Source organism: Lolium perenne, chromosome 3 (assembly GCF_019359855.2).
Source record: "Lolium perenne isolate Kyuss_39 chromosome 3, Kyuss_2.0, whole genome shotgun sequence".
Classification (NCBI taxonomy): Eukaryota; Viridiplantae; Streptophyta; class Magnoliopsida; order Poales; family Poaceae; genus Lolium; species Lolium perenne.
In genome coordinates, this window is record NC_067246.2 from 54,122,721 (window position 1) to 54,150,325 (window position 27,605).

The 27,605-nt window shown below is 43.9% G+C and overlaps 3 protein-coding genes and 1 non-coding gene across 4 annotated transcripts; 2 read left to right on the plus strand and 2 right to left on the minus strand.

Annotated features, from left to right (window-relative positions):
• The first annotated feature begins 2,231 nt into the window (after positions 1-2,231).
• On the plus strand, positions 2,232-6,136 carry LOC127341224 (autophagy-related protein 18c). Its single transcript, XM_051367020.1, has 5 exons — positions 2,232-2,386; positions 3,111-3,982; positions 4,149-4,407; positions 4,979-5,102; positions 5,718-6,136. Exons 2-5 carry the CDS (start codon positions 3,221-3,223, stop codon positions 5,824-5,826), a joined length of 1,254 nt encoding a protein of 417 aa, XP_051222980.1. The 5' UTR covers positions 2,232-2,386; positions 3,111-3,220; the 3' UTR covers positions 5,827-6,136.
• Positions 6,137-16,454: 10,318 nt separating this feature from the next.
• On the plus strand, positions 16,455-19,854 carry LOC127341222 (rhamnogalacturonan I rhamnosyltransferase 1). The gene is made up of 8 exons (XM_051367019.2): positions 16,455-17,055; positions 17,482-17,549; positions 17,640-17,728; positions 17,931-18,093; positions 18,173-18,462; positions 18,549-18,753; positions 18,831-18,988; positions 19,100-19,854. Exons 1-8 carry the CDS (start codon positions 16,809-16,811, stop codon positions 19,344-19,346), a joined length of 1,467 nt encoding a protein of 488 aa, XP_051222979.1. The 5' UTR covers positions 16,455-16,808; the 3' UTR covers positions 19,347-19,854.
• A 577-nt stretch (positions 19,855-20,431) lies between these two features.
• On the minus strand, positions 20,432-20,503 carry TRNAC-GCA (transfer RNA cysteine (anticodon GCA)). The gene has a single exon. It is a non-coding gene; the product is annotated as a tRNA-Cys (tRNA).
• Positions 20,504-20,988: 485 nt separating this feature from the next.
• On the minus strand, positions 20,989-24,339 carry LOC127341221 (uncharacterized). Its single transcript, XM_051367018.2, has 4 exons — positions 23,444-24,339; positions 22,405-22,494; positions 22,232-22,299; positions 20,989-22,096 (listed from the first exon to the last, which is right to left on the minus strand). The coding sequence occupies exons 1-4, from the start codon at positions 24,137-24,139 to the stop codon at positions 21,958-21,960; spliced, it is 993 nt and encodes a 330-aa protein (XP_051222978.1). The 5' UTR covers positions 24,140-24,339; the 3' UTR covers positions 20,989-21,957.
• Positions 24,340-27,605: the final 3,266 nt, after the last annotated feature.

Below are 27,605 nucleotides of genomic sequence, written 5' to 3' on the forward strand. Positions count from 1 at the left end.
ATCACCATGTTGTCTATGGATATAGTTTTTGTGCTTGATTTATGGCCACTAATCCGCATAGTTTGTACATTTCTAATCTCTAGCTTACCAGGAAACCAAAGAGTAAATATTAAGTGGCAAATATATGTGTATTCATAAAATATGCTTATTCAACGGAGGTGAGGCAGTGCTCATACACTTTGAAAGAAGGTAAAACACAACAAGAGCAGTATTTGGTTGTTACGGAATAATCGAAGACAATACGATGTTGTTACTCAAATATCTCGACCGATATTCAGAGAACACACACGATGGGCAGCATGACGGGATGGTTTCGTCACACAAAAGGTAGTTCACCTTGATACAACAAATGAGAGTGTGGTGGCTCGAGGAGGTGTCGCAGTGGAATTCAACAGCTTTCTCATCGTAGTAGAGGTGCGCGAAGGTGTAGGCCTGGGTAGGTGTCGGGCTGACCTTGAACATGTGACCTAGAAGTGTTGGATCAAACTGTACATAAACTACCATTGTTCTCATATAAATTATTTGGGAGGGGGGGCAACCCCCCCCCCCCCCCCCCCCCCCGAACTAAATGTAGCTCTACGAGTGCTCATTCGGTCTCTATGGCATAGGTTTGACCATCAATTTAGACAAGAATAGATCCCAAAAGAAAACTCTAAGGCAATATATAATAATAATAATAATAAATGGATTAAGGTTTCTCTTTTCTTCAATTCCCTCTTTATACCTTCCTATGTCGTACCAGTACGACCCAATATGTTACTAAATTGACCATCACAGAACAACTATGAAAGCCAATCCAGAGAGATATGTATATAGAGCACATTTGTTTTATAATAATAACCATATAAGAAATATTATGATTCATGTGGAGTACTCAGATTTATATTAACTATGCAGTTCATCATGTAGTTTATTTGTGCTTAATTCATGGAATATTAGGGTATGTTTGGTTTGAGCCCTAGCTTGCTCCACCAAAAGTTTGGCATGACCAAAATTTTGGCAACTTGTTGCTGTTTGGATGTTGGCCAATGTGACGTCCAAAATTTTGGCAAAGTAAAACCTTTGGTTTCCAAACAACTGTGATCTGAAGATAGTCCTACGAAATTTTTAACACGCCAATCATCTAAATCTGAGAAGATATGTAAATCGAGACCAAGACACATTTCTTAAAAAGAAAAGAAAATAAGGAGCACTCATGTGGAAAAGAGCTCGCCACCAAAATATCGATCGATTCCCAGAGATTAATCAGAAGCTAGAAGAGTCAAAACAATTGTGCTGCATGTACTAAATAACAAAGATTATACTACAAAGAATGTTATATTTAACCACATGGAATAGTAGCAGGGGCGAAGCTCCCCTTAGGGCAAGGCAGGGCAGCCGCCCTACCTTAATTTTTGGTGAATACATTTAGATGCACATATTTTTTCTGAATATTTTAAGTGGTCGTTCATCGAAAACAGACTCCGTATGAGAAAATTATGCTTGTTTTAGTGAACATTGTGTAAAATCGACTTCGAACTAAAAACATAGACTCATACTATAGGTTCAATGTAAATAACAATGATTCTATATTTCTATTATAGAGATTTATCATGAATCTTGGTATATGCATGATAACTTTGTGATATTCATTATTCAAACTTGTAGAATTGAAAATTTAGAGATTTCTTGATATGTGAAAGACGCATCATGATTTCATCAAAGATATTATCACCTCATTGAGATGGTGAATTGGAAGGGTTTCTTGGCGACAAAGATCATTAAGACCTAGTTGCTCACGATAGATATTTAAAAGTATTAATCGATAACATTATTCTGTTTACAAAAAAAAGTAAAACTTTAGCACTGAGGTGGTATTATTGCTATCTCCTTGGGTTCTACGTATATCAAATATGTCTTTGTGTTTATCGTACTAAGTTATTTCGGTAGAATCACATAAGACGTTCATGTCCTATGATTATTTTGGTATTTGCATCATTTTTTTAGTTTGCCCTACTTTAATTTTTTTCCATCCTTCGCCACTGTGTAAGGGTCTTCAATGTTACTCTGCGGATAGAGGAATACATAAAGTGAAACATAATAAAATAAGAAATTGAAAGATTTAGTAGAAATTATTCTCGTTTGAAAATTTTATACACGATAATTGGTCTAACATTAAGATTGAGGTCAACGCATACTTTCCGTAGAAGAAGCGGCCCCCTTCCGTTACCTTTTTAATTAACACACTTTTCCATCTTCTCAAAAGAAAAAAGAAAAGAGAAGAAAGAGAAGGCGTCAATCCACGGGCACCCTTTTCCTTGCCGACTCGCCCTTCCTCCTCCCCTCTCCTCCGCTGCCTCGTCCCCGGCGCGCCCCATCCCGGCGTTGCCTCCGGCCGCCGCAAGAGGTACCGCCCGTCCCGCACCTCTATCACTCTCTGCATACCCCGCCGTGTCCTCCCTGGAAATCCAGGGGCCCGGATCTCCCTCTCGCGCGCGCGTGCCGTGCCGATTTGGGTTTGATGATTGCTTCTGGTACCTCCGATTCGGGGTTGGGATCCTGTGTTCCGTAGGGTTACCTCCTCTTCTGCAGAAGCGTAACGGCGCAGTTCGATCGGGAGGCGGTGCCGTCGTTTGGCTTCCCCGTTGATGTGCATGCGGTTTCAGCGAATCCCCCGCCGGCTCCGAGCCGGAATTTGAAGGTTTAGTGTATGTCGGAGCGGTCATGTGCTGATTCCGGGTCGTCGATTGTTATAGCTGAAGAGCAGCATAGCGCTGCTCGTGGGTAGGATTATGCGACCATCATATGTTATGTTATGTTAAGCAAGCAAATTTCAGCTCTCTGACCCAAAATTATTGCAATCCCAGCTGTCGACGAGCCAAAGATTCCAACTTTTAGAGTGTGTCGGTAACACCGAGTGCAAATTGCATTGTCCCTGGATGCAACTTTTAAGCCCCGGGAAATTGTGACACATTTAATTCCACCATCGCTCATATGCGTTGAGCTCCAGTGTTGTTTCCCGGAATGCTTGCCTTCGACAGTCAAATAAAATTTTGACATGCTTAGTGTTTATTAAGGTGTTTTTTGTTTTAGTTGCTATCTAGTTATTGATGTTTTCTCTTTTGCGGCAGGATCTCTCAAAACATAACCCGTGGGCTTTGTTATTTACACATCAACAACCTCTGGCGTAGCCGAGCTCATTGCACTTGGAGTCGATCCATTTGGCGCGTCTGCCTTCCGCATGAGCTCGCAAGTCTCTACGTCTCGTGGTTTACATCCCCCGGGGAACATCATGACATTCGAGTCCCCTCACAGATGGCCAGTATCGGCACCTACGGGCCAGGCAGACGCGGGTGGCAACGATGACCAGGAGGTTAGGCTGCTGTCGGTTTCTTGGAACCAGGACTGCGGTTGCTTCGCTGCTGGCACCAGCAACGGGTTCAGGATCTTTAACTGCGACCCTTTTAAGGAGACCTTCAGGCGAGACCTCAAGAGTGGTGGGTTTGGGATTGTTGAGATGCTGTTCCGCTGCAACATCCTTGCCCTTGTAGGTGGCGGATCCAATGTGGCGTATCCGTCAAACAAGGTGATGATCTGGGATGATCACAAGAGCCGCTGTATTGGGGAGTTTGCCTTCCGTGCCGATGTCCGGGCTGTAAAGCTGGGGAAGGACAACATTGTGATTGTCCTTGAGACAAAGATATATGTGTACAAGCTCTCGGATTTGAAGATGCTCCATCAGATTGATACCCAGCCAAATCCCAGAGGACTGTGCTGCCTCTCCCATCATTCTAATACTTCAGTGTTAGCCTGCCCTGGGCTGCGCCAGGGGCATGTTCGGGTAGAGCATTTCGGGCTGAATTTGACAAAGATGATCGCAGCTCATGATTCACACATTGCTTGCATGGCTTTGACTATGGATGGCCTCTTACTGGCAACGGCAAGTATGAAGGGTACCTTGATCAGAATATTCAACACAATGGATGGCAGTCTCCTGCAAGAGGTGAGTAATATTTCCATCGCTCTTTCATGGTATCTCTATTCTTTTGCGAACATATTTATCTCCTTACCTCACAGATCTTTCTTAGCTGACTTCACAAGTCCCCTGTAGAATATTTAATTGTTGGTGAGCATGCAACTATATTTATTTATGTCTAAACAATATGTAGGTGCGAAGAGGCCTTGATAAGGCAGAGATATACAGCATTGCATTATCGCCCAATGTGCAGTGGTTGGCAGTGTCCAGTGACAAAGGAACGGTTCACATTTTCAGTCTAAAAGTCAGGGTCGCAGGTGAAGATTCAGGTCATGACATACGTACTCTCGAAGCTCCACGGATGGATCACCAGAACTCTTCTACCTCTATGGATCCTCTTATACAAACAAACACTGGATCCAATGCAAGCTCATCATTGTCTTTCATGAAAGGTTAGATTAGTACTTCTTCTTGCATTATTTGATATAGTTGATCTGGTATTTGGAGTTCTGTGTAGCTTTTTGTCGTAAATGAAGGGCTAACTGCTTAGAGCATCTGTATGGTTTACTCCATTGCCCAATGCTCATTAGAAAGGAGCCATTCCAACAGGATGCACAATTTTCTGCAATTTTGCATGCTGCTTGATGTGATCAATAGTCTAGGTTTTACTGGAAAACTAGCTCAAGATAGAAAAATTAACATATCTATTTCATAAAATGATTTGAAGTAGTGATGTCAAGATACTGAACGGAGCCAAATTCTATCAGCAACAAACCAAGGCCACATGTAGCTACTCTTCTATTATTTGTGTGATGAAGAAGAAAAAGATATTGAACAAAGCCAAATTCTATCAGGAACAAACCAAGGGCACATGTGTCCTTAAACATTTATGAATTCTGCATTATTCTCTCAAAACCAATTGGATTAGTATATATGAAGTCCGCATGCTGTGGATATTGGGTTTGGCTTCCCAGAGAATTCAGTTACTCAAGTAATTAACATGTCCTTGCTAAATTTTTGCAGGTATTCTGCCGAGGTATTTCAGCTCAGAGTGGTCATTTGCTCAGTTCCATTTACCCGAAGTCACACGTTACATTGTAGCTTTTGGTGCTCAGAACACTGTAATGATGGTTGGCTTGGATGGCAGGTACGCACCAGCCACCTCTATGGATTAAATATTTATTATTACAAGATTATTCTTTCAGCAAATGTTTGCCGTTTGAGTTTGTGCTTGGTAAAGAGACACATGAATGACATATATACCTGTAGCTCATGCTATTCAGTCAACCTTTTCTTTACAGAACCTGCAGGTCTAACTAAGTTAGCCTTGTACAGTTTTTTTGCCTTTTCTCTGAACTCCTCTGTAGCCCTGCTACCCCCTTGTATGCTCCCGTCTTCTCGACGGCTTCTTCTAATATATAATGACGCATGCTTAGGCATGTGTTCGAGAAAAAAAAGTGTTTTTTTTTTCCACTTCTGAATGTTGTCGCATTTGTTTCATATTTAGCTACAGAAAAATACTCCAGTCGTGATAGTTTTTGTTACTGGCTTAAGCTGTTTCATAAAAATACTTCATGTGGCATTTAACTACATAAAAATACGCCAGTCATGACAGTTTTTGGTCACAATCTAAAGCTGCTTAAGTTTAGCTCGTAGTCGGCCCTGTACATTTTTGTTCTTTTGTAGTAAGTGATTGACCATCTCCCTCCATCATCAGTTGAAAGTTTCGTGCTAATCACAATTTTTCTTTTGCCATTTTCAGCTTCTACAGGTGCATCTTTGACCAAGTGAACGGTGGGCAGATGTCGCAGAAGGAGTACTCCCGGTTTCTCAAGGCCGACTACGCCCCCTTGAGGACACTGAGTGCCTGAACTGCATGATTCCTGTCCATCACATCGCCTTCACGACATGTACATAGAAGTTGTGCCTGGTCCGTTGTACATATATTTCTTTTGCTGCTGGAATAAGGCGCGTTGGGTATCCGGCCGCAACCTGCCTCACTTCCTGTTTTGCACCATCCAAATTGTATTGGCAATTCTCAAGGTTGTCCACTGATATATTTGTAACAAACAGCTCAAGAAGGAAATACAGATATGACCTTGGCTGCAAAAAGTTGTAACAGTTCTCATTCTGAGTGCTACCTTGGCGTGCAATGCACTGTTGCCACTTTGGATCCTACCATTTTCCAAGTAAAGTTGTAGATGGCTATACATGTATATGGAATATTTATTTCTAGTATGGGCAACCATGTTAGGTGTGGTTCTTGTGCTTGGCCTGTCTTGTTAAAGTACAGTGCATATAAACTTTTCGTGAAAACAACATCTAACCAGGTGCTCTTGGTCGCTCTCGGATCTGATATGAAAAAACCATCGGGAGGGCAGGGCAGTCCGTCCGTCTCTGTCGTGTCCATTATCTCCTATGTCGCGGTTGCGTCTCCTCCTGATGTGCCTATCTCATCGTATTGCCTCTCTTTTGTTAGCGCAGAATATTTCTTGGCAACTTCTCAGTTCTGTAAACTTGGGACCAACCTAAATCAAAGAGAGGTTCGACGAAAAAGCGGTACATGGTTACCGTCATTTAGAAATTTACTTTTCCGTAAGGGATTTAGTTAATCTGAAGTTTTAGCGTACATAAGTCCCGTTTGGATATGAATCTGAAACACAATAACAGTTTAACCGTTCATGTTTGATTTGATGTTATTTTTCAAGGAAAGGAGACAAAATTTTGATTCCATGTTTGTTTTCTAAAAATTCTCATCGGTCTGTACCGTACGGTGGGAGTTTAATTAGGACGTACGACTGTACGAGTCCTCCTATAGAATTAGGTTTAACCTTTGAAATTGTCTTGTTTTTTTTTTTTTCCTTGGACCGAAACGTGCGTACAGATGGCAGCCGGCTGCAGCGTAATCACGCTTGTTTGGTTAGTTGACTTCATCGTCTCCAGATAAAGCAAACGTCCGTGATTCATGACGTAGAGGCAGAACCGACAGAAAGATTTTTTTTAATGATAATAGTGATGATGATCAGAGCATCAGTTTATCTTAAGCTACCCAGTACTGTTTTGCTCTCTTTACATGGGACTCTAAACGAACAGCATGAAGGAACAAACCAAACCATGAAACTAAGATATCACAACTAACTGAGTTCTATAACCAACCATAATACTACATATGTCCATAAAAGAATGTCAAAAATTTATCTAAATTTAGATATATCTAGACACTCTTTAGTGTATAGATACACCCGAATTTGGATAAATCTTTGACATTTTATTTATAGACGAGGGGAGTACAAGAATATCCAAAACAAAATTGTTTGGATGCTCCGAAAGAATTGTGTATCAAGGTCAATACAAAATTGTTACATCCTCTAAAGCAATTTGTATTGACCTACTCTTATCGAATTTCTATAAAGGGTCTTCCTACATTTAGAGACTTTACTTTCGCTGCTCTTTAACGATTGAGGTAACATGATTTGTCATGTCAGTTGTTACAAAAATTAATCACAACTATTTTTATCTAATCAGGTGTCTATATTCTGTACTAACGTGTACACAGAAAAAACAGAAGTCCATTTTCTATGAAAAATAAAACACAATAATCTTGACATGTTTCTTATCTTCAAATACTGTGGATATGGAAGAAACTATAGTAAGCATTTATTGTAAAAGAAAAACAATAGTCAGCATTTAACTTTGTGGGCTTTTAAGTCAAGCATATTAGTCCCTCCGTTTTATAGTAGTTATCCCTGGTATAGACTAATATGGAACGGAGGGAGTAAAAGCTTATTTTTTTCAAAACCCACTTATGTCATTTGTATTGAATATTCATGCTAAATCTTAATATAAAAAATAAAATCATATAAGATACACATCAAGACCAAATACATTGAATTAGACAAAAAAAATCAACCAATTCTTTGTGTAAACGCGAAAAAGTTCGTCTATACCAAGTAATATATGTCACTGGTTGGGAGACAATACGTACAACTAAGAGCATATCAACATGAGTGATTAAGGGAAATAAAATATTCTTCATAACCATTATATGGTTATTTATGAATAACTCTCTACCTTTTATAACTATGCCTATAAAGGTAATAATTGATTGAGATCCTTTTGATATGAGACATCCGAATGTTTAGTTCAATTTCATAATTACCTATCTGTTGTTGATGAGATCTAATGCCTATAACCACCCATAAACTTAACGTTTATTGATTATATTTATTACCCTCTAATTGCTTCAATAACTTAACTTTATGTGTGATAATACTATTTTTCGTGATTACATAGTTTTTTTTCCATATGATGTCTTTTTTATATTAAACCCCCCATTTTTTTGCTCTCGCTGTTTGCTTGTCTAAAAATTCCTGAACATTATTATTAAGTTTAACATTAAGTTTTATGTTGATTGTTACTAGCAGGAAATGGCGCGGCGGCACGCCGAGCCTGTGTTGTGATAACTTTAATGGCAGAAGAGTGCATAAACTGTGTAGATCGATCAAATACCATTTGATATTTTGCTCGTGAGTTATTGAAGGGGATAAGATCGACATGGTGTATTCAGATGGTATGTCTGTGATTGAATCTGTTAGTACCACTATAACACATATACGGATAGCAAGCTTGTATGCATCGATCAGTGCTACAACTGAATCTACCAATACAAATGTGATTCATATCCTGATTTTACCCAAGAAGTTGAACAATGAGGTAACTTGGACATATGCAGATTAATCATAGAAACATAAGTGCGTACTCAGCAGAGGAACACAAAGCTGTTGTAACTCAGAAGTTTGGTAGATAAAACAGGGAGAAAATATGAGTGCATAGTGATTGTAGATACAATACGATTAGCAAGGTAGTTGGCCACAACAGTACAGAGTTGTCGTTTACATTCTGAGAATCATATGTGCTTACCTAAAATGATGATACCACTTGATATTTTGTCCATCTTCTCATTATTTCTTATTTCCACCATCTTACATGGATGTGTTATCAACTTATTGTTGTCAAAGTATCAACAACCAATTATTTTAGACATGTATGGCTGGGCTCTAGTAATATGAAGATAACACATCGTAGGTTACATAAATTACAGATTCGACCTTGGTTGGACTAAATAATACATTTTTTTCTATAAAAAGAGCTTCATCATATATTAAAACACAGAGGATTACATTCCTTTGTGACAATGTCCTCATGATTTCTAGAGTGGCTAGCCAAGGCATAGGATGCCTACCTTCTTGCTCACACTCCTGGTCTAATTAATTTTGTACATGACAAATCTGTGCATCAAGATCATAGTTTCTTCTGAAACTGCACACCAAGAAGCTCAATATTTTTGTGCTAGAACTGACCGTAGTCAGGATGATCTGTCCACTGAAACTCTGGGATAGAGTTTTGATGCCCAGCAGTGCTGCGATTGCTTGTAATTCTTTGGCGTCAGAGTACTTATCTATGTTGTACCAGGCGGACAGAACCACATAGTAGTCTTCCTTCTGAGCGATTATCCAATGCCTCCTTGCGCAATATTCCCAATGTAGAAGCTGTCCACACTCAGCTTCACCCAGCTTTGAGGTGGCATGGACTAAACTGAAGAGCACATAGGTAAGGAATTAGTTACACCAAGCACCTGCAAATTATGGGTGGACAATTCAGTTACCCACCTCTTGGTCAATAGCTGGGTCTTGTTTTTAATGCATTTCAAGTTAAAATGAACATAAAAATCAATTCCTTATTGAATGAAGGAACAAAGTATAAAAACCAGGCCTTGCATTGTGTAATACCAAAGTAAAAAACATCATATCAAATGCATGCCTTCTCTACAGTCTACATGCATTCATGCTTATGTACTATCAAATGCAAAAGTTTCTGGCCCTTTTATCAGTTCAATGTAACCTAGGAACAAAATTTAAAAAATTAACAATGATAAGAGATCCCAAAAATGCTAGGAGGCCCTTCTGCTAGAATAAAATAGAGAGCCAAAAGATTCATGTCATATATAACCCTGTATCCTGAAAGAGGGTTCCATGTTTAGGGAGACTGTGAGCATTATGTAATGGAACCTGGCTATAATAATATTTATTAATTTAATCAGTTGGAGAACACAATTGTTTTTTCATAGCGCATATTTAATTTTTGTAAATCTATCTAGTAGATCGGCAGTTAGTGAATACATGTATCAACCTAAATGACCCATATATTTAAAGGTTGCAGTTTGTGTATTCTAGAAATGGTGGGAGTAATTTTTAGAATGCTATATCCATATGGACTGTTGAAATTAATCAGTTCGATAACAAAGTTCATATCTAATCATGTAAATCTATCTAGTAGGTTGATTGTCAGTGCATACATGTGTCAACCTAATTGACCTAAATAATTAGAAGTTCTCACCTGTGCACTGTAGAAATGGTTACTTATTCCGTTCAGGAGGAATTCTCAAAAATTTCTAGTGCAAACAGCCGTAGCATTTTTGTGCCCAATAAAGTATATAGTACATCTGATCAGGTTCCTGGGAAGCCAAAGACTGTGCACAGTTCAACAATCCCAGTTAATTAATGCGAGTTCTCCAATCTACTTCACTAAAACTATAAATGGAGAGCCAAACCTAATGATCATATGAAAACATTGAAAAATCATGAAGCATTGAAGAGGAAAGGAGAATGGAGACACTCTCCAAAGATAGAACAATGAGGATATGTTGCAAGTTTTCTGAATTTGTGAGAATATACATCGGAAGCATTGGTAAGCATACAATGGGAATGTTTAAATATATCCCAGGTCTTAACTACGTGAAAATATACATGGAAGATCACCAGTATTCATCAATGATATCCATACAGATGATACGGTCATACAAATGCAGTTGTTACCTAAGAAAGACAGAAAACATTGGAAATCTAGAGAATAAAAAATCAATTTCAGCATGCCTGAACACATCTAAATGAATAATGGCATTATATAGGCTAATGTGTCATACTTTTTATCTTACTTTTCCGGTGCAGTTCGATTTTCCAAAAACGGGCTAAATACAACAAGGCGAATTAAACACAAATCAGTGACCGCTAATTTGCATCAGAAGAAGAAATGGTCCAGTACCTTCATTCCATGCAGGAAATCATCCTGGCGGTGTTATCATTCAACATCATGTACATGGCTGGGTAGGATATGTATCCATAGTCCTAGAATAAAAAATTGAAATAATTCAGTGTTAGCACACATCAAGAAACATCGCAACGCCTGAAAATAGTAATCAAAGCAAGATATATAACTTTACCTGGAAACTTTCAGCAGAATGTTTGGATTTCAGCGTCGCCTTTAGCAGATGAAATAAGATGGTATATACATTTTCAACAATGTAACTGCCTAGTCCTCGGCCGACGTTTTGTCCTTAACCTTAGAGACTCTGTAACACAATAGACAATAAGCATTAATAGCTTATTCCATAACTCAGCAGTAGATAAGTGACCGAATAGGAGAATAAAAAGATAGATAAGTAACCGAATAGGAGAATAAAAAGATATGGCCAAAATGTTCGAGAAAGATAGTAGACTATAATTGTTCACTGCAATGGAGATTACATAATGTAAAGAGTAAATATACTTACAGATTTATACTACAACAATGGTTTCTCTAGACGTAAAAACTATTAAAAGCAGTGGAACACTTGTGTAGAAAGGGCAATAGTCTTAATTTACTTGTGGTACTATACTAATGTATTCAGCTATTTGTAGGTGTATAATAGGGACCACCAACAAAATGACAATTTTGAATCTTAGAGAATACATAGTAAGGGCAACTGAAACCAGATCAGATCCATCCTCTTGAATACAAATGAAGCCCAAACACTAAATCAGTTAGCGTTAGCACATAACAATATCTGAGAAAAGTGAGCATGAAAACTGAAGGAAAAGGTGCAACTTGCCATGGAAAGATTCAGAAACAAGATTGGTAGGTGCACCTGGTGGTCCATGGATTTCAGCGTTCCGTTCTTCGGTGGTGATCCAGAAGATTTATACTACAACAATGGTTTCTCTAGACGTAAAAACTATTAAAAGCAGTGAAACACTTGTGTAGAAAGGGCAATAGTCTTAATTTACTTGTGCTACTATACTAATGTATTCAGCTATTTGTAGGTGTATAATACGGGTCACCAACAAAATGACAATTTTGAATCTTAGAGAATACATGGTAAGGGCAATTGAGACCACATCAGATCCATTTTCTTGAATACAAATCAAGCCCAAACATTAAATCAGTTAGCGTTAGCACATAACAATATCTTAGAAAAGTGAGCATGAAAACTGAAGGAAAAGATGCAACCGCGCCACTGCTAGTTTATGAACTTATAATTCCTTATTAAATTTAGGAAGAGCACCAGATCACATAAAAATGATGTAGGTAGTGCCAAAGAAGATACTGTCTCGAAACCAAAACAGTCCACTAAATTGTTTCTTTGAAAAAGATATCATGATGCAACAGCAGAATTGAAATGTCAAAAGCCTGAAGCGTCTATCAATATCATGAATCTATAGCAAGAGATAGTGAACTGATATTGATAAAGTCTATGTACGAAAAAATAACCATCAGGCTAATTCCATGGCCTTCTTTGTTCTAACAGCATTGATATGAGACTTCTTAAAGTATTTGTCACGAACTTGTGGGATATCATCAATTCAAGAGTGGGAAATTGACAAAAATAAAAGAGTTCATTTGTTAAACATTAAGCACACTTCTTCCAACCGGATTGGGAACTTTGGTGAAGAAGTTACATGTGCTCCCAAATAATCATTAGATATTAGCAGTGCCATCAAGGAAAAACCACGGTTTAAGATTATACCTTTACATCATTACTCATTAGCCAGAAAAAGGCACTCTCCATTGTGTCCATGATTGCCTATATAATGAGCTAAAACATTTGGTTGCAGAATAAAAATCAGATAATTAGATCGTTCCCAACAGCCATAAGATATGAAAGCTAGCAAAAAAGAATAAGGAAGCCCAGATGCACTGCATCCTATGCAGATGTGTTAATCAGATGAATACATTAGTTTAACCTATACAGATCAAATGAAAAAAATCTAAGAATACAGTTATTTGGTTCCTAAAGGCATAACAACAAACACTTGTGAGGCATCAAATTCTCAGAACAACCATGATGCTTAGGCTGGAACGGAGAAGAAAGGTCAGAGGAATGGCGGGGCAAAAAATGTTGTGGGGGAGGCGATTCAGCCACTCCACCTGCGAGCCAACCTCAGTGCATCCGTGATCGCGGCCGCTCCTCTAATAAACACGGTGAGTAGCTTCTCCTGCTCTAAAAGGACCAGGAATTGCTAAATCGAAAAACAAAATCATCCAAACTGTAGAACATTAGAACAACACACATCAAATAGTAAGAGATAGAAACAGCTAAATCGAATGTCATAAGCAGCAAGAAGCCAATTTGGCGCCGGTGTCGATGGCATCCAGAATCAGAATTTCCTTTAAGCCAACGGAAAAGAACAACAAAATAAAACTGAGTGCAAAAGGCAAAGAATCGAGGAGAAGATACCAGCATGATGATGACGCGAATAAATCCCCGCCTCCCTATGTCAACTGTGGAGGCGATTCCCCCCACCAGCCCCTCCTCCTCTAGTGTGATGTCCTCAATCTCCACCTTATCGATCTCCCTCAGAGCTCCTGGTGGCCAGCCCTGACGGAGAGGAGGGCGTCGGTGGGAGCGAGAGGAGGATGTAGGCGGCAGCACTGATCTCTGTCTACCCGTCCGGATGACCTCGCGCACTTTCCGACAGAAGCACCAACGGCGCCGCCGTTTCCTGCCGCCACCGACAACAAATATAAGACGGGGCAGGTCTTGTCACCGCCGCTGCGCCAAATCGTTGCGAGCAAGGAGGAGCGGAGGTGGAAAAGGAGAGGACGTGGGAGAGAAAAAGGCGGACAAAACTTTTCAGCGGTGGAAATCGAGAAGATGGGAGACAAAATGGAGTACAACGCGTCTCCTTTTTCCACCACCGCTTCATCTGGTCAAAGTAGTTTATCTGGCAGCTCCAAAACTATACACGCGTCATCATTAGCCTCATCACACGCATGCATAACCAAGCCAGCTATCATGCAGACGGCAGAGCCTACTCCACTGCTACATCCTAGTCATCTCCAACGGGCCGACGTATTTCGGACGTCCGAAATGTCCGTTTACGTCGGTCCGCGGATGCCATGTGGCCCAGGACGACCGTTGCGTCGGGTACCTCCAGCGGTGCGGACGTATTTTTTTAGTGGGGACAGCGTCAAGCTCGCTAATGGCGTTTTACGTCCCGTCGAGGACTACCGCCGGCGACTAACTGTTCCCGCGCGTCGACGATCGTTCCCGCGCGTGCCCAATACATTGGCAAGTTTCGCCGCCGTTTCGCGCGCGCGGGAAACGACCTGCGCGCCAACGCCGTTTCCCGCCCCGCCTTGGCTATATATGGTGGACACCGGCGGGGGCGACGGGCACACCTCAAGCTAAACCCTAGCATCCATCCATGGCCGGGCAGAACCTTAGTTAGGAGCATGTTGTTCAGATGTGCCGCCACCTCCACCCGGAGGAGGAGGTAGTCGCCGCCGGCGTTGAGGCCCAGCAGCTGGACCTGGAGGCGCCGGCGGAGGCGGAGGTTGCGGAGGCGGTGGCGGAGGCGGCAGAGCGCGCCGAAGGGCGCCTCGCGGCGACCAGGGCGGAGATCACGAACGCCATGGTTGAGCTTGCCGACGCCAGGGCGGAGCTCGCGGAGGCGCGGGCGGCGATGGCGGCCCCTCCGACGGCCCCACCAGCGGACGCCGTCATCCATGACATCGCGGACGATGACGCCCCCGTCCCCGGTCGCTTCGACTGCGTCGGCGACCAGCTCATTCTGGTCGCGTCCTTCGAGACCCTCGCTGGGGACGCCCAGCGCCGCCAGGCGCGGTTGGCGGAGGAGGACGCCAACAGCTATGCGATCGCCATGGCTAGGGGGTTACTGTGCTCCGACCTGGACTCGCTCCAGCGGAGGGGCCATTCTCCCGCGGGTCGAGCAGGAGAACCTGGAGCTGGCGGTCGCCATCGCCGCCCGGAACGAAGCGGTGGCGGAGGCGGCTAGGGACAGGGCTCGCTTCGTCGCCCAGCTAGCGGGGTTGCTGGCGGCGGCCCAGGCGGCGGCGGAGGAGGCGGCACTCCTGTGGGACTCCTCTCTGGCCGAGTCCCTCGAACGCCGCAGGCGGGAGGGGGTGACCAATCTGCGGCGTGCCCGGCGTGCGGAGTGCGCGAAGCGCTCGCGCTTCGACGACGGCGCCGGTCCCGCCGGAGGTCAGTAGTAGGCCGCGTGACTGCGAGTAACCGAGGCCGGTGTAGGCCGCGCGACGGCGAGTAGGTACGGCCGTTGTAGTTTTAGGTTAACTCGACTAACCATCTCTGTAAAGATGGTCCTTTTGGCCAATCAATAGTAATGAAAAAAATCTTTTGCTTACCTACTCACTGCCTACCGGGCCCGGATGCACCCAACATGGATACTTTCCGCGACCGCTGAGCGTCCGCGGAGACGCAAACATGGCGCATGTTTGGGCCAGGTTTGCGTCTCCACGGACGGCCCGGTCAATTTGCGTCGCCCCGCTGGAGCAGGACCTAGACGCATTTTCGGTCACGGCGGACCAAAACGGTCGCTCAGCGTCCGTTTGCGTCGCGGCGCTGAAGATGCCCTAATGCCCCAAAACAGCGAGCAGACATATCAGCATCATACAAACTCTCAGCCTCCCCAAAAATCGCACAGAGCACCGAAATTACACACAGGAAAGAGCCAGCGGGAAGCAAACCACCCAAAGCACATACGTGTCAGCACCAAGTTAATCCCAAAAAAAAAATCAAAATTAGGAGAAAAATCGAACCTGTTACGCTTTAGTATAGTAGTTATATGCGGTCTTACGAAAATGCAATAGACACATGTTTTTGCATAGTTTTTCCATGCTAACAGCATTGAACTGAATACTAGAAAACAAAAAGGTCAATAGAGAGTTGCATTTTTATAGTTGCGTAAGCAGCAAGGACAAGGGGAACACTTGTCACTAATGAGTAATGAATTAATTATGACTATAAAATTAAATTTTGAATATAGTGCGCCTTAGAAATTTGAAGTAATAAAATCTTTTGAAGTATTTTAATTATTACAAATTAAATAGTTGAACTTATCTGGCTGAACTATAGTATGCCATTTATTAGATTTTATGGATAACGACGAAAACAACATTTCAAAGGAACCGAAGGACTTATCTTTAGAACTATTTGAATTAGATAGTTAGAGATCAAATAGTTGAACACTACAGTATGCTGTTTATCAGAAGCAGTAAAATTACTAGTGACCAAAGTTTGTATTTTGGAGAAGGGCGGTAACAACATTTCCAAGGAACCGAAGAGAAAGATTGGCGATGATTAATTAAAATACTAATTGCCGCGTTTAAGGGTTAGCACTCACTAGTCTACTACCAACCGATCGAGGAAGAGTCCTTTCGGGGCTCCAGCGCCATCCTCCAAATGCTAACGTCCTGCCTACCGCTGCTCTGTTCTCATTTCATTCATTCTCCGCGATTTCTCCTTCGTCTTGCTGCTCCGAAATCTCCAAGCTTTATCGCCCATTAATGGCGCCATTCCAAACTAATCACGGGAGCCAGTAGTAGTGCCTAACGGCGCAGTTAATCCCGCGTAAACACCGCCGTCGTCCGCTCTAATCGCTCGCCTCCCGCCCGCCGCTGGTTGTAGTAGCAGTGATACTAGTTGGCAGTTAGGTGGAGGCCGTGGCTGTAGTAGGGGTCGCGACAAGAGCGGAGCACGGCGGGGGAGGAGCTGGAGATGGTTGTGGCCGCGGCGGCGGCGCGGCGGAGGCGGGTGTGGCGGTGGGCCATGCGGGCGGTGGCCAGCGCGGTGCTGTGGACGGCCGTGGTGCAGCTGGCGTCCATCGCCGGGCTCTGGCACCCCAGGGTCCTCGCGGACTGTTGGGGAGGAGGAGGCTCCGGCGGCGCCGCGGCCGGCCTGGCCGCGCTCGCCGGGGAGGACCGGACCGCCGCGCGGCTCTCCCCTCTGGCGCTCGTGCCCAGGAGTAAGTGCTCTCTTCTTCTCCCTCCTCTTGCTCCCAAGAATCTGGCCTCAGAATGTTAGTCTGCGCGATCTGGTCGAGCTCGTGGTTCTCGGATTTGGACGGAGCGCGAGTCAACACGCTCGAAATGGCGATTTTGAGGCCAATTCTGTACCATTAGGAGATCTCCAGTTTGAAATTTGGATGCAAAAGTACCGAATTTGTGGCCGTTTCTTGGTATGCGGCATATTGCTATAGTACAGTTTATCCTTTAGCAGGACCTGAATGTGTGTTCTTATCTCATTTCCTCTGTTGTTCATACATTTCCTTAGACACTTGCTGCTTTATGCTGTTATTAAAATAGATGTTTGTGATGCATAGCCAGAAGACAATTAACATATCTTGTTGTCTCAGTCCTTATGCTGATTAGGGCCTTGTTGCTTTATACAGGAGTTTATAGAAGCAATGGCTATCTAATAGTGACTTGCAATGGAGGCCTCAATCAAATGCGAGCTGGGGTTTGTACCTTAGCTATACTAGATTCTTGTTGCTCGGTCACCTGCCTACCAGGCGTGATTCTAATTTTCTTACGAAATGGTGTGCTGCAGATATGCGATATGGTGACCATAGCACGTCATCTGAATCTAACACTAGTGGTCCCTGAACTGGATAAAAGATCTTTCTGGGCTGATCCAAGGTATAGTTTTCGTACCGAATTGTTTCAGTAAGATCAGCATTTTACCTATCCAATGAGCTTCTAGTCTACATAAATATTTGCTATCGTATTGTGATATTGTGAACATCATTTATCTCTACCGCACAACAAATAGGATTTTTGGTGACATATGTTACTGCTTGTTTGTTGCTTATTTACAAAGAAGCTCTTTTCTGATTTGCAGTGATTTTGGAGATATATTTGATGTAAACAACTTTATTAATTCTTTAAGAGATGAACTGAGGATTGTCAAAGCATTGCCACTGAAACTCCAGATAAAATCTAGGAGAAGAATTTATTCGATGCCCCCTATCAGCTGGTCAAATGATACGTACTACCTAAAGCAGGTACTGAATGTCTTTTACTGCAGGCTGCATTGAGCAGTGTTGAAAAACTTAGAAAGTTATAAACCATTTGTATCTGCAGGTATTACCTATTGCAAGGAAGCACAAAGTAATCCATTTCAATAAAACAGATGCCCGCCTTGCAAACAATGGCCTTCCTATGCATCTCCAAATGCTGCGTTGCCGTGTCAACTTTGAGGCTTTGAGATTCACTCCACAGATTGAGGCTCTTGGCAGAAAACTTATCTCCACCCTTCAGAAAAGTGGGCAATTTGTTGTGCTTCACTTACGCTATGAAATGGATATGCTCGCCTTTTCAGGCTGCGCACATGGCTGTTCTAGCAAAGAAACCGAGGAGCTCACCAGAATGAGGTTTGTCTTTGCATTTCTAGTTTTCTACTCAGTACTTATGGTGGTGCTGCTTGAATAGGTATAAAACGATTGCATTTGAACTGTAGATATGCATATCCATGGTGGAAAGAAAAAGAGATCGATTCTGAGTTCAAGAGGCTCCAGGGACTTTGTCCCCTCACACCCGAAGAAATTACTCTAGTGCTTAAAGCTCTAGGATTTACGAAGGATACATTGATATATATTGCCTCTGGTGAAATCTATGGAGGCGAAAGGCGTTTGGCTGCTTTGAGGGCTGCGTATCCTAAATTGGTGAGCACTTTTTTCTTTCGTCTACAATGTTCTCTAAGGTGGGTTTTGATCTTCTAAGCTTTGTCTTATGATACCAGGTAAGGAAGGAAAAGCTTTTATCTCCTGATGAACTGCGGCCATTCCAGAACCATTCAACCCAGATGGCAGCACTGGACTACATGGTTTCGATAGCAAGTGATGTTTTTATCCCCAGTTACGATGGAAATATGGCAAGGGTTGTTGAAGGTCATCGCAGGTGGGCTTCTTAAGAATATTATACGATTTCATAGCTTTTCCTTAGTACTGACTACAGAATAGTACTTGATTCGATGCTATGCTGATGAACCTTTTTGCTATTCTGTTTCAGGTATACCGGATTTCGGAAGACCATCTTATTAGACAGGGTGAAACTTGTCGAACTCCTCGATCATTTCCAAGGAGGTAAACTTTCCTGGGATGAATTCTCCGCAGCTGTGAAGGTGGCACACCAGAAACACATGGGCCAACCAACAGACCGAAGGGCCATCCCTGGCCGGCCCAAGGAAGAGGACTATTTCTATGCTAATCCCCAAGAATGCCTTGGTTCCAAAGGGGGATTAAGAGATGTTTTGTGACGATGCTTCCCGGAAAAGCATTTGATGCTTTATCTGATAGAGTAGCATTAACCTGGTGGCTCCATCGCTTCTGTACAGCTGACCGAGGCTCGCTCCGCTAACCGAGTGTTTACTCCAGTCTCAGGCAGAACTCACATGTCAAATACCTATAGCCACATGTCCTCACAGAATAAAGCTGAAAAGGAAATTGAGACCTCCCGGTCCGGAAAGAAGAGAGCGGCCAATCTGCTCTGCTTTTTTTCCCCACCTTCAGTTATGGTTGTTGTAGTTCTTCATTGATTTGTCATTCTTTCAGTGCACTCCACCTTCTACATCATCTATGCTTTCGTCTAGGGTTCTGACTCTGATCATGAGAATGTAGAACTGCACTTGTGTATGAGGAGTTCCCTCGAATTTTTTTTTTTGTACTCCGTAATGGTCACCACGGTCTTCAGAAATTTCATGATATAAACATTACTCTGGACACTGTACGAGGTTTCATTTGATCTACAAAAAGATGATTGCTTTATTTCTTTCCATAACCGATTCATTGACGTCATGCATGTTTATTTCATTGAACTGTGCGATTATAAGAAACACTGGTTGTTGCATCGGTCTGCGTTACCTACAAACTGAAATGAACCTGCTGATCACAGGTGTTGTGTGTTACAATGACATTCCTCTGCTTCTGTGTATCTTCTTTTTGTGTGAAATCCTTCTAGTTGAGTGCTGTGCTCTGTAATCCAGTGCCGCGTTTTTCCTGTGCAAGTTTGTTGGACTTGGTGATGGGTATTGTCCTAGTCATTTTCTGCATGCTGAGATTCATTATATAGTTTAATTGATTTATTGCGGTTTTTGGGAAAACTGCAAGGAATTCTGGAGCCCGATGATGGACTGCTGCTGGTCTTGTTGATCTCAACATCTCTGCTGCGATCATCAACGATCATAACGTTGTTACAAGATCTGGAAAAACTTGATACTTTGTGGCGTCATGTTACTCGTATATATCGGTAGAATTAGAGATCTTTCGTAACGAAGTACTAACAAAAAACTAAGTGACTATATTATATATAGTGAAATAATTTGGATAAAAATAAAAACAATAGAGGGCCCAACCGGGTTCGAACCGGTGACCTATTGATCTGCAGTCAATTGCTCTACCACTGAGCTATGAACCCAACTGGTGAATAGAGGAGGACACGAATATATATGCTCGCGCAAAATGGAGCGGGTCAAACACCCTGCCTCATGGGCAACATGATCCTAAAACAACACGTACATGCGACAACATTAAACGAACATTATCGAACTCAGCTGAGAATCACGGCGCACATCGCCACATACATATAGTCATATATACGCACCTGTACCAAAGATTAGAGTCGCCAAACTTCAAAATTAACGAAACTTTAGGGTTTATGGTACCAATGACTTATATGCCATCCCATATCACAAGATATTGCAAAAAGATAACCCACGTTCTCTTAATTTGTTTCAAATAATTACATTTATAGTAGAATAATGCATTCTCTTGATATGTTTTTCTTGAATATCAAGTGTGTATTTAAAACAAGATTATACAATTCTATAATCTCTATAGAACAATTATCACTTTTTTTTTAACGAGGCAAAAGACTTATCACTTTCATTAATAAAGCAGAAGTATAGAAATCGACCAGTTTATTAGCGAAAACCAGCAAAAAACCGAAACAAGTGCCTCGGTGACCGTTATGGAGCACCACCCCCGCGGGGGACAGCGACTCTGACTTCACTGAAGTACCAACCACGAAGACCTCGCCGAAGCGGTACCATGGAAGCCGGCCAACGCCAAACAAGATACTCCTCGTGAAGCAGCAGTCAACTCCGACTCTGATGACGAGATCCGAAGAGGATAAGCGCAAGACATGCGCCGAGGAAGATCATCACCACAAGGCCACCCTGCAGGTCATCGTACGCTGCTCAAATGAAGACTCTCGACAAACCATAGCAGCTCCGCCGACTCCACCGCAAGCGAAGCACAAGAAGAAGAAACTCGGACGCGTCAGCCAAGGTCTTGACGTTACCCGACCATCACTCAACACCACCATCGTTGCCACACAAGCCACCACACGGTCATCACACAACGTCGGCCACCCGCCGCGATGATGTACAAGTCCAGCCTCAGGAAAGCACGCTGGAAAAAAAGTCTTCAAGACGACACCCCCAAGAGGGAAGTGACATGGATCGACGCCGTAGTCCGGCCCTGAGCAGCAGGGCCTAAGCTTTCACCCAAAAACTGTGCCCCGGGAGTGGAGGATGTCGATGTGAGTTAGCAACCACATGGGCTTGACAAGTGAACCGACGAAGCTCCAATCTCCGTATAGCAGTTATTTTTGAAAGTTTTCCTACCTTTCTACTCACTCCATCAAAACCTCAAAAATATCACCCGTTTCACCACACCACTATCTCTAATATAAAATCTTGGAAAATCCCCCTACATGCCTTCCGATTGTGACATAAGAAAATATCAATCGACTGAGGGATGTAGGCGGAGCAAAATATTAACGGGTGAGAAAAAGAATGTGCAAGTATTTCGTTTCTTATACCCTCAGTTACAATACAACGGGCCCGTTGGAAACTCGAACATCATGTGCTATTTCACGGAAGCAGAAATGGGCGGCGAAGGTAGTAAGAAGTCGATGAGGATTTTGTTGAAGAGCTTGGAATCCTCCTGTTGCGGCAGATGACCCGTATTGGGGATAATCTTCAGCGTCACCTTCTCGCCAAGCTTCCTGCAAATGATTAGTTTTCATTAATTTGCGCATATATTCACCGTATCAAGATAACTCATGTGATAGTTCACTGCTCGAGGGAGCACAATCAGTTAAAAAATTGATACTAGTAGATGGGATCATATTGGAACTTACTCTTTGACCTTGTGGGCTTTCTCCAACGGAAAAATCTGGTCGAACTCTCCCCAAACGATCAACACTTCCTGCAATATTTACATATCACGTGGTCAAGCGAATAGTGTTAGCTAGTAACTAATTAACCGATATAGTTGTGGTAACTAATATGATGGTGGTATTTAGTTAGCTACCTGAGGGAGAGGAGCGATCTTGAAGCCATGCCCGGTGGCGATCCCCTTGATGAGCTGTATCTTCCCCTCTCTTTGGGCACCGAAGCATTTCTGCATTATTAATGTAGTGAACTAAGTATAGTTGAAATTTATCAAACATAACGGAGCATTCTAACTTTCATTTTGCGTGTTATTGGTATCTCAGCGGTATTAATATATTCTCTTTACCGGGGGGAAAAAACTTGCCCTCTATCTCTCTCTCTCTCTAAAAACTTTTACATGCTCTAAAGATGACAAACAATTTCGAGAAAGTACACATGCCATAGTGAGAATAGAGAATATCCCGTGGAACTATGTTGAGAAGTTCTAAAAAAATGGCATGCTAGATAGGTGATGTTATACAAAGTTGTACAATATGAAATCCAAACTCATATTTATTTGAAAGGTACACGAAAACGAAATATGCATGAATAATGACGATGTATTGTTTCCACTATTAATTGCTGAATTTTGTTTTATAAACTTTTTAAATGAAAATTGTAAATGTTAATATTCTTTCTACATAGTCTGCTATGAGATTAAATGTTAATATTCTTTTTTATAATTTTTAGAAATTTAAAAGATAACTTTCATTTGTTTTCACTGGTTTCCACATCATAGCGTGGTTTACACCAGATATTTTCTCTACTAAGAATTACTCAAGTGTACATTATAGAGAATGCGGCAATGACATGCATGCATCGTGCTTCCCCCATGGTGACGAATCAAACTTTGAGTATAGGGAAATAGATTGGTGACAGATGTGATTCCCCACCAAATTGTTGGTGAGTTGGGAGATGATTTGTGAACCTTTTTGTAAAGAACGTGCATGATTTGTTAACTTTAATCATGGAGGCCATATATTATTACTACTAGTACAAACTTTTTCAGTTGCCCCTGTGGCTTCAATGTGAAAGTACCCTTTACGAGACTTTTATGTACAGGACGTGCATGCACCATGTATATACCTACGTAGCAACAGTCGTGGAAGATGTATTGTACGGCGGGTGTGCGTACGTACCCGGAGGAGTTCGCGCGCGAGGCACTCGGGGAGGTACTTGGGCGGGTCGTGGGCGCCGATGGCCATGAGCCGCCGCAGCGCCTTGGTGTCCGCCGGCACCATCAGCTCCGTCACCTCCGCCACGCCGCCCTTCGCCGCCAGCGCCCGGTCGTCCTCCGGCCCCTTGGTCAGGTCCGAGCTGCACAGCGCCACCTTCCCCACCCTCCACCTCCCTCCCTGCACTTGCAGCGCACGGGCCAGGTGGTACGCCACCAACCCGCCGTAGCTGGTGCCCACCACGTGCACCTCCCTCGGCTCCTCCTCGCCGCCTCCGACGCCGGCGAGGAGCGAGGCGATGTTGGCGGCCTGGAAGGCGTCGGAGCGGTCCGGGGAGCGGGTGGTGGAGGGGCCGAAGAAGAGGAGCGTGGGGACGAGGATGTCGAAGTGCCGGGAGAGCGGGCCCACCTGCGACGCCCACTGCCACGTCGGGTCCGGGCCGAAGCCGTGGATCAGCACCACCACCGGCCGCCGTTGCTTGATGTTGCTGCCATTCTTGGAGCTGGATTTGGAGTCGGAGGAAGGGGGGACGAGGGAGGGGCTGGCCCAGAAGTGGAGCGTGGTGTCGGCGTCGACGGCGGTGGAGCTGGACCGGAGGCCGGCGGAGGTGAAGGCGCGCCGGAACACGGCGTTCAGGATGGACACCACGCCGAACCCCATGGCTAATATATGTGTCTCGACTCTCAGGATCTCACTCTCCGCTTTGTGACTCCGCTCTCTCTGCTTCTGCAATGGAGATCTCTCTGAAATGTGCTTCAGTCTCTTCTATATAATCTCCCTCTTTCCAGGTACGTACATAAGCATTAGGTTTTGTTGCTTAACTACCTCTCATGTTGGTAGGTGTGGTTGGAGACTTCGAGTGTGCGATACTATCGAATCAATTTTTCAACAGAAGTTGTAGCCGATACAGTGATATGAATTATTAGTACTTGAGCATGATGGCGTCTTGCTTCTTCTTTTCTTCCGCCTTTTGCCTTTCTTTACACCATCTTCACCGGCGGCCTCAACAGGGGCTCCAACAGGGATTACACCCGGATGCATATGCACCCTTTATTTAAAATGCATTTAAACATATTTTAAAATATCAAATACACTACGGGAAAAAAGCTCGTTGCCGTGCATACACCTTTTGCCGTGTGCTCGCACACGGCAAAGAATACTTTGCCGTGCAACGCAAACAAAAAACGCACGGCAAAGAGGAACGCACGGCAAAGAGGACCTACGGCACACGGCAAGATAAACACGGCAAAGAATACTTTGCCGTGCAACGCAAACAAAAAACGCACGGCAAAGAGGAACGCACGGCAAAGAGGACCTACGGCACACGGCAAGATAAAGCGCACGGCAAAGCCTCAGGAAAGCGCACGGCAATGAAATGACGCATGGCAAAGGGAACAAGGCATTGCCGTGAGAGGTCCTTTGCCGTGCGCCAGCCCCACCCGCACGGCAAAGGCTGCTTTGCCGTGCGCTTTGCACAGTCGCACGGCAAAGGCTGCTTTGCCGTGCACATTTTCCTTTGCCGTGTGCCTTGTAGTATTTTCTCCTTTTTCGATCTATATTGTACTTATTTTAATGCTTACATTTTATTCTTGAAATATGACAAGTACCACATCTTGATTAATGCAATGTTTATACCATATTTTTGCTATACGACAAGTACTCTAAGTCCTTACTCCCCCTCCAACATATCAGGGTTTCGGAGTAAACAAACCGCGTTCGGGGGATCTTCCAAGTGCTATCGCCTGAAAAAGAGGCCGGCCACACAGCCTTGCACCATTTGGCGAATCACACCTTCCAACACACTTTTACACATATCCTAGGTCCGCTTGCAAGTTTTGGTGGCATTCCGGTGCTCCGGGGGTCATTCCCCCACGAAAACGGCGGTCTGCGTGCCTCGAGGGGTCTACCCCCCTAGATTTCTCCGCGCGAGGTTCCACCAACATACTTTTTGGTAGGTTTAGTTTTGATTAGGCCATATACACATGGAAAGCTAGGTTTGGCACACTTTGGCACATTGTAGCCACCGGTATATCCGCAGCGGGACACTTCAGCCTACAAGTCGAGGAATCTTCCAAGTGTTATCGCCTGAAAGAGAGGAATGTCACACATGGGAGCAATGCCTTGCACCATTTGGTGAATCACACCTTCCACCACACTTTCACACATATCCTAGGTCCACATGCAAGTTTTGGTGGCATTCCGGTGCTCCGGCGGTCGTTCTCTCCCGATAACGGCGGTCTGCGTGCCTCGGTGGGTCTACCCCCTAGATTTCTCCGCGGGAGGTTCCACCAACATACTTTTTGATAGGTTTAGTTTTGTTTAGGCCATATACACATGGAAAGCTAGGTTTGGCACACTTTGGCACATTGTAGCCACCGGTATACCCGCAGCGGGACACTTCAGCCTACAAGTCGAGGAATCTTCCAAGTGTTATCGCCCGAAAGAGAGGAATCTCACACATGGGAGCTATGCCTTGCACCATTTGGTGAATCACACCTTCCAACACACTTTCACACATATCCTAGGTCCACATGCAAGTTTTGGTGCTATTCCGGTGCTCCGGCGGTCGTTCTCTCCCGATAACGGCGGTCTGAGTGCCTCAGGGGTCTACCCCCCTAGATTTCTCCGCGCGGGGTTCCACCAACATACTTTTTGGTAGGTTTAATTTTTTTTAGGCCATATACACATGGAAAGCTAGGTTTGGCACACTTTGGCACATTGTAGCCTCCGGTATACCCGCAGCGGGACACTTCAGCCTACAAGTCGAGGAATCTTCAAAGTGTTATCGCCTGAAAGAGAGGAATGTCACACATGGGAGCAATGCCTTGCACCATTTGGTGAATCACACCTTCCAACACACTTTGACACATATCCTAGGTCCACTTGCAAGTGTTGGTGGTATTCCGGTGCTCCGGCGGTCGTTCTCTCCCGATAACGGCGGTCTGCGTGCCTCGGGGGTCTACCCCCTAGATTTCTCCGCGCGGGGTTCCACCAACATACTTTTTGGTAGGTTTAGTTTTGTTTAGGCCATATACACATGGAAAGCTAGGTTTGGCACACTTTGGCACATTGTAGCCTCCGGTATACCCGCAGCGGGACACTTCAGCCTACAAGTCGAGGAATCTTCCAAGTGTTATCGCCCGAAAGAGAGGAATGTCACACATGGGAGCTATGCCTTGCACCATTTGGTGAATCACACCTTCCAACACACTTTGACACATATCCTAGGCCCACTTGCAAGTTTTGGTGGCATTCCGGTGCCCCGGCGGTAGTTCTCTCCCGATAACGGCGGTCTGCGTGCCTCGGGGGGTCTACCCCCCTAGATTTCTCCGCGCGGGGTTCCACCAACATACTTTTTGGTAGGTTTAGTTTTGTTTAGTACATATACACATGGAAAGATAGGTTTGGCACACTTTGGCACATTGTAGCCTCCGGTATACCCGCAGCGGGACACTTCAGCCTACAAGTCGAGGAATCTTCCAAGTGTTATCGCCCGAAAGAGAGGAATGTCACACATGGGAGCAATGCCTTGCACCATTTGGTGAATAAAACCTTCCAACACACTTTGACACATATCCTAGGTCCACTTGCAAGTTTTGTTGGTATTCCGGTGCTCCGGCGGTCGTTCTCTCCCGATAATGGCGGTCTGCGTGCCTCGGGGGGTCTACCCCCTAGATTTCTCCGCGGGAGGTTCCACCAACATACTTTTTGATAGGTTTAGTTTTGTTTAGGCCATATACACATGGAAAGCTAGGTTTGGCACACTTTGGCACATTGTAGCCACCGGTATACCCGCAGCGGGACACTTCAGCCTACAAGTCGAGGAATCTTCCAAGTGTTATCGCCCGAAAGAGAGGAATGTCACACATGGGAGCTATGCCTTGCACCATTTGGTGAATCACACCTTCTAACACACTTTGACACATATCCTAGGTCCACTTGCAAGTTTTGGTGGCATTCCGGTGACCCGGCGGTCGTTCTCTCCCGATAACGGCGATCTGCGTGCCTCGGGGGGTCTACCCCCTAGATTTCTCCGCGCGGGGTTCCACCAACATACTTTTTGGTAGGTTTAGTTTTGTTTAGTACATATACACATGGAAAGATAGGTTTGGCACACTTTGGCACA

What these genes read in the sequence shown, in the direction of transcription:
- LOC127341221 (XM_051367018.2), bottom strand. Translation starts at nt 24,139, where the DNA reads ATGGGGTTCGGCGTGGTGTCCATCCTGAACGCCGTGTTCCGGCGCGCC. An exon ending in TCGCGCGCGAACTCCTCCGG is followed by an intron (nt 22,495 to 23,443) that starts GTACGTACGCAC and finishes TTAATAATGCAG; the next exon opens with AAATGCTTCGGTGCCCAAAG. An exon ending in AAAGCCCACAAGGTCAAAGA is followed by an intron (nt 22,097 to 22,231) that starts GTAAGTTCCAAT and finishes AATCATTTGCAG; the next exon opens with GAAGCTTGGCGAGAAGGTGA.
- LOC127341224 (XM_051367020.1), top strand. Translation starts at nt 3,221, where the DNA reads ATGAGCTCGCAAGTCTCTACGTCTCGTGGTTTACATCCCCCGGGGAAC. An exon ending in ATGGCAGTCTCCTGCAAGAG is followed by an intron (nt 3,983 to 4,148) that starts GTGAGTAATATT and finishes AACAATATGTAG; the next exon opens with GTGCGAAGAGGCCTTGATAA. An exon ending in ATCATTGTCTTTCATGAAAG is followed by an intron (nt 4,408 to 4,978) that starts GTTAGATTAGTA and finishes AAATTTTTGCAG; the next exon opens with GTATTCTGCCGAGGTATTTC.
- LOC127341222 (XM_051367019.2), top strand. Translation starts at nt 16,809, where the DNA reads ATGGTTGTGGCCGCGGCGGCGGCGCGGCGGAGGCGGGTGTGGCGGTGG. An exon ending in ATACGTACTACCTAAAGCAG is followed by an intron (nt 18,094 to 18,172) that starts GTACTGAATGTC and finishes TTGTATCTGCAG; the next exon opens with GTATTACCTATTGCAAGGAA. An exon ending in GAGGAGCTCACCAGAATGAG is followed by an intron (nt 18,463 to 18,548) that starts GTTTGTCTTTGC and finishes TTTGAACTGTAG; the next exon opens with ATATGCATATCCATGGTGGA.